At 43.0% G+C, this 8192-nt stretch overlaps 1 protein-coding gene across 1 annotated transcript; it reads left to right on the forward strand.

The window, feature by feature from the left end:
• The first annotated feature begins 600 nt into the window (after positions 1 to 600).
• LOC144599332 (alpha-1,4-N-acetylglucosaminyltransferase-like) lies at positions 601 to 5667 on the forward strand. Its single transcript, XM_078410126.1, has 2 exons — positions 601 to 1029; positions 5062 to 5667. The coding sequence occupies exons 1-2, from the start codon at positions 601 to 603 to the stop codon at positions 5665 to 5667; spliced, it is 1035 nt and encodes a 344-aa protein (XP_078266252.1).
• The last annotated feature ends 2525 nt before the right edge of the window (positions 5668 to 8192 follow it).

Here is an 8192-nt window from a genome sequence, read left to right on the forward strand (position 1 = left end):
ACTCAACTATTGTAATTTATGAAGGTATAACTGAGAGTGAACTTTCCACACATAATAAAAACTGAGTAAAAGAAACCAGAAAATTATGGAACCACTCATTTAACAAAATATCATAACCGATAGGAACAGAATTAGGCCATTCGGCCCATCAAGTCTACTCCGACATTCAATGTGATCTATATCTGTCTCTTCTCACCCCATTCTCCTGCCTTCTCTCCATAACCTCTGACACCTGTACTAATCAAGAATCTATCTATCAAAAAGAAAGATAAATAATATACTGAAGCATTCAAGTAGATTTTGGAGCCACAAAAGAAATCAGACTTCTAATTGCTTGGCAATTGTTTTTTTTCGAAATTTCCGACTTCACAGCATGCTCCAATCCAAAGCTATCAAACAATTTCAAGCCCCTCCCCCCTCTGCGAATGATACTTTTTAATTTCATCTCTAATCAAACTAATAATTACCATAAATGTGGAATCTCTGGTATTTGATTCTAATTGCTAAGGGAAATAATTGTTCCCATGGAAATGTTATTAATATTCAAAAGACCCAACAATATTTCACAGGAGCTTTTTCAGAAGACCCTCAGGCCACGTCATGATTTCCATGCATCATGGTTATTTCTTTATCATCACATTTGGAGTTTGTGGCCTGCTATATGCACGTTGGTATATGGAATCACAACGCAAGGATCGTAATGACATGTTAAGAATGTCACACGTGGACGATGAAGCTACCATGGAGGATCCTCATCCACTCCTGAATCCTGGGATTATGTTTGTGGAAACGTCGGACAATGTGGAGCTGAAGCCATTGGTAGCTTGCTCAGTGGAGTCCACTGCTCGTCAAAACCCAGATAAACCAATCTATTTCTTCATTAAGAGGTTCAGTGGCAACTTGAGCCAGTATCCAGAGCCTAAGTACAGACTCATCCCGTTGCTCTCCTCAGTGAAGAATGTTGTCCTTCTACCTTTAAACGCTGCCGAACTGTTTGATGATACTTCGTTGAAATTCTGGTATCAAAAGGTAACCAATAAGAAGAAAGTGTGATGTGTTACAGTTTGGGTCGTCAAACCAGAGTAGGACTTTCTCAGTAAAATTTAGGCCCCTGGGGAAGGCTGCAGAATAGAGTGAGCTAGGAGTACAAGTACATAATTCACAGAAAGTAACATCATATGTGGACAGGGTGGTGAAGAAGGCATTAGACATAAAGATAGACACAAAATGCTGGAGTAACTCGACGGGTCAGGCAGCATCTCTGGAGAAAAGGAACAGGTGCCATTTTGGGTAAAGACCCTTCTTCAGACTGAGAGTCGGGGAGAGAGTAACTAGAGGTATGAAAAGGTTCAAAACAAATCTGAGGCAGCACCAATGACCAAGTAAAAGTGGAGTCCCCAATGATCAATTTTTGGCTGTGGGGAGGTGGTAATGACGAGACATGCTGGCCCACATCAGTGAAATCATTAAGTATAGAAGTTAGGATGTTGATGATGGTGCAGTTGCACAAGAATTTGGTGAGGCCCCAACTGGAGTTTTGTGTTTTGTTTTGATCACCCAGGAAAGATTCCATTAAGTTTGATTGAGCGAAGAAAAGCTTTACCATGATATTAACCAGGAAGCAAGGACTAAATTATAGGAAGAGATTGGACAGGCTACGAATTTGTTCTTGAAGCTTACGAGCCTAATGTCGTTAGGGACATGTATCAGGTGAATGCACACAATAGGATCATGAGGCCTGGTTTTCTACAAAGTGAATGGTCTGTTTATGGAATGAGCTGGAGGAACTGCTTGAGGCAGCTACTATGACAGCACTTAAAAGACATTTGGATGATCGGAAGGGTGTGCATTAACTATTTTCTTCCTGGGAGTAAGTTGACTCAGTCTATCTGAAATTTGCGTCCAGGTCTGGGCTCCTTGAATCAGGAAGAATGTATGCACTAAGTGGAGTGCAGTAAAGTTGCACCAGGTTGATTCCTTGCATGGCAGGTTTGTTGTATAACATAGATTGAGCATCTTGTGCCAGTGCTCACCTAAGATTAGACAACACACAAGTTATCACCTTGAAATGTCCAAAATTTGTAAGGTGCTTGACAGGGTAAATACTGAGATGGTGTATCCCTTGACTATGTGTCCATATTAAGGGGATGACTATCTCCAAATAGGACTTTGGCTATTCAGGATAATTGAGGAGGAACTTTTCTCAGTCACAGGGTGGTGTGGTGAATCTTTGGGATTTTCTGCCAAATAAGTCAGTGAATGTTTAATGGTTGGACATCTATAAAGCATGAATTGATAGATTTTTAAATATTTGCTGCTGCAATATCCGATGTTTAAATTAGGTGTTAATGACCACAATGTTGTCTGGATTTTTAAGGAAGTTATGTTTTTGAGGAAGTTATCAGTTGTAGTGGTTTTGATTTATAAGGAGAGGCTGGATAGGCAGTATATTTCTTCATTTGTGTATAGGAGGCTGAGGAATGCCATTCCCTTAATAGCAATAATGTCCTTCTTCAAATTAGGAGACCAAAATTGCACACAATACTCTAGATGCAGTCTCACCAGGGCCCTGTATAACAGCAGTAGGACCTCCTTGCTCCTAAACTCAAATCCTCTTGCAATGAAGGCTAACGTGCCATTAGCTTTCTTCACTGCTTGCTGTACCTACATGCTTACTTTCAGTGACTGTTGTATAAACATACCCTCGCCTCGTTGCACCTCCCCTTTTCCTAGTTCCGTTAGCCCTAAGAGCTATATCTAATTCTCTCTTGAAAACATTAGACGGGCATCAGACATGAGAAGTGGCAAGAATAGACCATTCAGCCCCTCCTCCTCAACAGGAACATGCCTGACAATTTACTCCAGTCATATTTTACTGCAGAAAGATGAGGACCCAAAGATGTATCAATCTATCACACAAAGGAGTGTAATAAGTTGATGAGATGGAACCTCATTGTTAGTACGAAATAATGCAGCTGTTAAGTGGCAGTGGAACTAATTTGTCTGTGCAACTTGGTGCAGATATTGTCAAGTCTGAGTAATATTGTATATTCTGATGTACTGGGACATGCCCAGCAACGCAGACTATACAGATAAAGGAAAAATGTGTCAGAAGGAACTGCAGGTGCTGGTTTAAACCAAAGATAGACACAAAAAGAGGAAGAAACTTGGACTTTATTGCCTTCCAACTCAGTGAGGGATGTGGGGAATTCGCTATGGTGGATATTTTATGTTAACTTCTATGTAGCTGTGTATCTAGTTGCTTTTTTTTTGTATGGCGGTACGGTAATTCATGTTTCACTGTAGCTTAATTGATGCAGGTGACAATAAACTGACCTTTGAACCTTTGAACCTTTGAAAAGCTGGAGTAACAAAAGTTGTGCATGGTCGGCTGGTCCAGCAGTCTGAAGAAGGGTCTCAACCCGTAACATCACCCATTCCTTCCTTCCAGAGATGCTGCCTGTCCTGCTGAGTTATTCCAGATTTTGTGTCTATCTTCAAATAAAGGAAAAAGGAAGATAGGGATGGTAGGCAACAATGGCCAGTCCTGGTTACTACAGTCCAATGAGTATTACATCAGAGGTAAACTAGGTATTGGAAAGAAAATAAATGAACATAATTTATAATTTCGAAAGTTAGGGATTGATTGGATGTAAGCAGCATAGCTATGTGAAAAATTCTTGCACTAATTTGACAGGATTTTAGTAAGGCTTTGACAAAGTTGTGCATAGTCGGCTGGTCCAAAAGTTTTAAACCATGGGATCTAGGCAAGCTGGCTAATTGGATCCAAAATTGGCTTAGTAATGGAAAACAGAATGTGGCCCATGGTGCACTATAAGAATCACTGCTGCATTATTTAATGTTTATAATATATATTAAAGACCACTATGTTAGCTGGATTGGAGTATTTTAGTCAAAACAGTAACTGCAAAGGCAGCAAAAAAGATTTTTGAAGAAGTTACCAGTTCTAGAAGTTTTGAATTCAAAGGAGAGGCTGAATAGGCTGTGTCTTTCTTCCCTTGTGTATTGGAGGCCAAGGAGAGACTTTTCGAGGCTTATTGAATCTTAAGAGATTAGCCAGGAAAGGGCAGTCTAAAACAATCGGCACAGGTTTTAGCTGAGAGGGGAAAGGTTTAAAAGGGACCCTAGGGGCAAACTATTCATACAGGGGGCGATGAATCTCTGGAGTTACCTGCCAGAGGAAATGGTACTGGGTAAGAATAATGTGGATGGATATACGTCCAGGCACAAGCAAGTAGAACAAGTTCGGTTACATACTGTGGTCGTCATGTATGTTTGGCCAAAGGACCTCTTCTCATGCTGCATAGCTCTGTCCAGATAAACAGAGATTGAATATGTCGAGTTACATTTCCCTGAAGAAGGCCCCAAGGGGTGATAGAATTATACAAATTATGAGGTGGATTAAATGGGATTGATTTTCACCCTGAGACTAGTTGCTATCTGGAATGTAAGCGTGATGGAGGCAGGTTCTTTCACAATATTTACAAAGCATCTTGGTAAGCACATGAATCACCACGGACTTATTGTAGATAAATGGGGCAAGTGTCAATGAGTGCAGTGATCAGGTACATGTAACAGACCGAATAAATTGCTTTGACCTTTATAACGGGATGACTCTTTTTTCATGAACAAAGATGTAGAGAGGAGAAAGTTGTTTCTCAAGGAGTGGACCTGCCAGATTAACATGAATTAAAGGATAGGTAGTGGGTTTATGATGTGATTTATTGGAGCAGCAGTGTTTTGTAATGTGGGATTGTGTGGAACAGTCAATTCACATTCTCCCTTTGATAACGGATTGTAGTGTCTTTAAGTAGGAAGGAACTGCAGATGCTGGTTTAAACTGAAGATAAACACCAAATCCTGGAGCAGGACAGACAGCATCTCTGATCAGACTGGTGCCTTTGTGCCTTGACTACAGTCACTGGATGGTGTCCTCCATGGTGAATGAGCTTTAGCTTCAGGAAGACACAAAGACTGGGAAAGAGGATGATTAGAAAGACTTGAAATTAAGATAATGTTTCTTTCTCCATTTTATCACAGGTGGATCCAAAAAAGGAGAAGTATTGGCTCCATGTGTTTGCTGACGGCTGCAGATTAGCAGTGCTGTGGAAGTACGGGGGCATCTACCTGGACAGTGACATTATATCAATGAAGCCGTTGCCCTTTGGCAACTTTACATGTCCACAGAGCTCAGATATGATCAATAACGGGGCAATGGGTTTCCATCACAGGCACCATCCTTTTCTATGGAATTGCATGAATGATTTTGTGGCCAATTACATTGGACATATTTGGGGTCAGCAAGGTCCTCAACTGATTACCCGTGTACTGAAGAGTTGGTGTCAGGAGGAATACCTAGGTCCCTTCATTGGCAAAGAATGCAATGGCATCTCTGTATGGATTATAAATCGATTCTACCCCATCACATATCCATCTTGGAGGAAGTACTTTTCTCCCATGGAAAATAAAAACATGGAGCAGACCTTTTCAGCCACATATGGCGCACATGTTTGGAATTCTATGAATCCAAATAACGTAAAGAAAATAGTTGCTGGAAGTGGATCATTAATTGAACGTTTATTCCAGTTATATTGTCCAACTACATACAGATATTTAATTAAATTCAATAACAGTTCAATGATTTAGGCCTCGATATTGAGGAATGTGTGGTAGAATTAAATTCACGGGTGTTCTAAAGTCATAGTATGAAGTGTGCATTAAACAATGAAACATTAAATGTTAAACTTTTTTATCTGATAGCTTCCTCTGATCTGAATACACTACAATTCCCTTGTGTAATTTGAATTAGAATCAAACACCAATTTCTGACCCCCACCCCGATTTGTGTGATGTATCTCTGCACCTAGGGACGTTGGCATTAAACCTGCAGCAGCTGTTGTAGGCACCTCACTGTAGAGTAGGGTCTCAACCCGAAATGTCACCCAGAGGTGACATTTTCTCTCCAGAGATGCCGCTTGTCCCACTGGCTTGTTTTTGCCTATCTTTGGTGCAAACTAGCATCTGCAGTTTCTGCAGTTTCTTCCTACACAGATATATAATAATAATAATATTCATTTATTGTCATTGCAACGAGTACAACGAAATTAAAAAATAGCCAATCCTGACGGTGCGTACAAACATATATGCAATAAATGCAAAAACAAATAAATACATAAATACAATTATATTAAGTACAAGATTTTTTAACGGTGTTGCCTATTGCAAAGGTAGTGTTCAGTTCTCGTATGGCCCTGGGGTAAAAACTGTTCTTAAGTCTGTTTGTTCGGGATTTGATCGACCTGAAACGTCGACCAGAGGGCAGATGAACAAACAGACGGTGGCCGGGGTGGGATGGATCTTTTATTATTTTGCCTGCTCTACTGAGGCAGCGTAGGCTGAACAGGTGCTCCAGGGAGGGCAGTGAGCAGCCGATGATCTTCTGGGCCGTCGTGATGACCCTCTGAAGGGCCTTCCTGTCCTTTTCTGAGCAGCTGGCATACCATGTGGTTATACAGTATGCCAGCACACTCTCGATGGAGCAGCGATAGAAGGACAACATGAGCTTCTCCTGCAGGTTGGTTTTCCTGAGGATCCTCAGGAAGTGGAGTCTCTGCTGTGCCTTCTTTACTGTGGTGATGGTGTTGGTAGACCAGGTAAGATCCTCTGCGATGTGCGTACCCAGGAACCTGAAAGCGGGTACCCTTTCCACACAGACCCCATTGATGTAGAGTGGGTCGTATTCTACACTGGTTTTTCTAAAGTCAATTATAAGTTCCTTTGTTTTGGAGGAGTTCAGGACCAGATTGTTCACTGAACACCATGCTGCCAGCCTTTGGATTTCATCCCTATAGGCTGTCTCATCTCCTCCTGAGATGAGTCCAACCACAGTCGTGTCATCCGCGAACTTGATGATGGTGTTGGTGGGATGGGTGGGGGCGCAGTCGTGAGTGTAGAGGGAGTAAAGGATGGGGCTCAACACACAGCCCTGTGGTGAGCCGGTGCTCAGTGTAATGGTGGAGGAGAGGTGAGGGCCTATTTTGACGGTCTGGGGGCGGTTGGTCAGGAAGTCCTTGATCCATTGGCAGATGGTTTGGGAAAATCCAAGGTCGGAAAGTTTGGTGACCAGTCTGCTCGGGATGACCGTGTTAAAGGCAGAGCTGAAGTCGAGGAAGAGCATCCTCACATAGCTCCCCTGGTGTTCAAGGTGGGTCAGTGCAGTGTGAAGAGCAGTGTCGATGGCATCCCCTGTAGACCTATTTGCTCTGTAGGCAAACTGGTGTGGGTCGAAGGTGGGTGGGAGGCTGGCTTTGATGTGCTGCAGGACCAGTCTCTCGAAGCACTTTGTGATGACCGGTGTGAGTGCTACCGGACGGTAGTCGTTAAGGCCGCTGATGACAGACTTTTTCGGCAGTGGGATGATTGTGGCGGACTTCAGGCAGGGAGGGATGGTGGATTTTAAAAGGGACAGGTTGAAGATTTTTGTGAAGACCTCAGATAATTGGTCTGCACATTTCCTCAGCACTCTGCCCGTTACACCATCGGGGCCTGCAGCTTTCCTGGGATTCACTGCTCTGAGCACGCGCTTAACATCATACTCCTGCACAGTGAAGGTGTTGCTGTCAGGTGCTGGAGAGGGTGTTATGTCTGCCACTGTAGCTTTCACCTCGAAACGAGCAAAGAAACAGTTAAGTTCCTCTGCCAGCGAGGCGTCGCCGTCGGCAGTCGTGCGGTTGCTGGTCTTGTAGTTGGTGATGTGCTGGATGCCTTGCCATACCCGCCGTGGGTCATTGTTGGTAAAGTGGTCCTCAATCTTCCTCTTGTAGGACGCTTTGGCATCCTTGATGCCTCTCTTCAGGTTGGTTCTAGCAGCACTGTATAGAGCTCTATCACTAGACCTGAAGGCGGTGTTACGGTCCTTGAGGAGAGACCTGACATCCTTTGTCATCCAGGGTTTCTGATTGGGATACAACCGGATGCGTTTGTCGACGGTGACATTGTCAACACAGTTTTGGATGTAGCAAAGTACAGTTGATGTGTACTCCTCCAAGTCCTGATCCTCAAAAATATCCCAGTTGGTCCTTTCGAAGCAATCCTGCAGCTGCGAGGAAGCTCCTTCAGGCCATGTCTTAACAGTCTTTATGGTGACTGGAGCTTTCCTCCTGAGTGGGGTG

Source organism: Rhinoraja longicauda, chromosome 13, assembly GCF_053455715.1.
Source record: "Rhinoraja longicauda isolate Sanriku21f chromosome 13, sRhiLon1.1, whole genome shotgun sequence".
Classification (NCBI taxonomy): domain Eukaryota; kingdom Metazoa; phylum Chordata; class Chondrichthyes; order Rajiformes; family Arhynchobatidae; genus Rhinoraja; species Rhinoraja longicauda.

What these genes read in the sequence shown, in the direction of transcription:
- LOC144599332 (XM_078410126.1), top strand. Translation starts at nt 601, where the DNA reads ATGATTTCCATGCATCATGGTTATTTCTTTATCATCACATTTGGAGTT. An exon ending in TGAAATTCTGGTATCAAAAG is followed by an intron (nt 1,030 to 5,061) that starts GTAACCAATAAG and finishes ATTTTATCACAG; the next exon opens with GTGGATCCAAAAAAGGAGAA.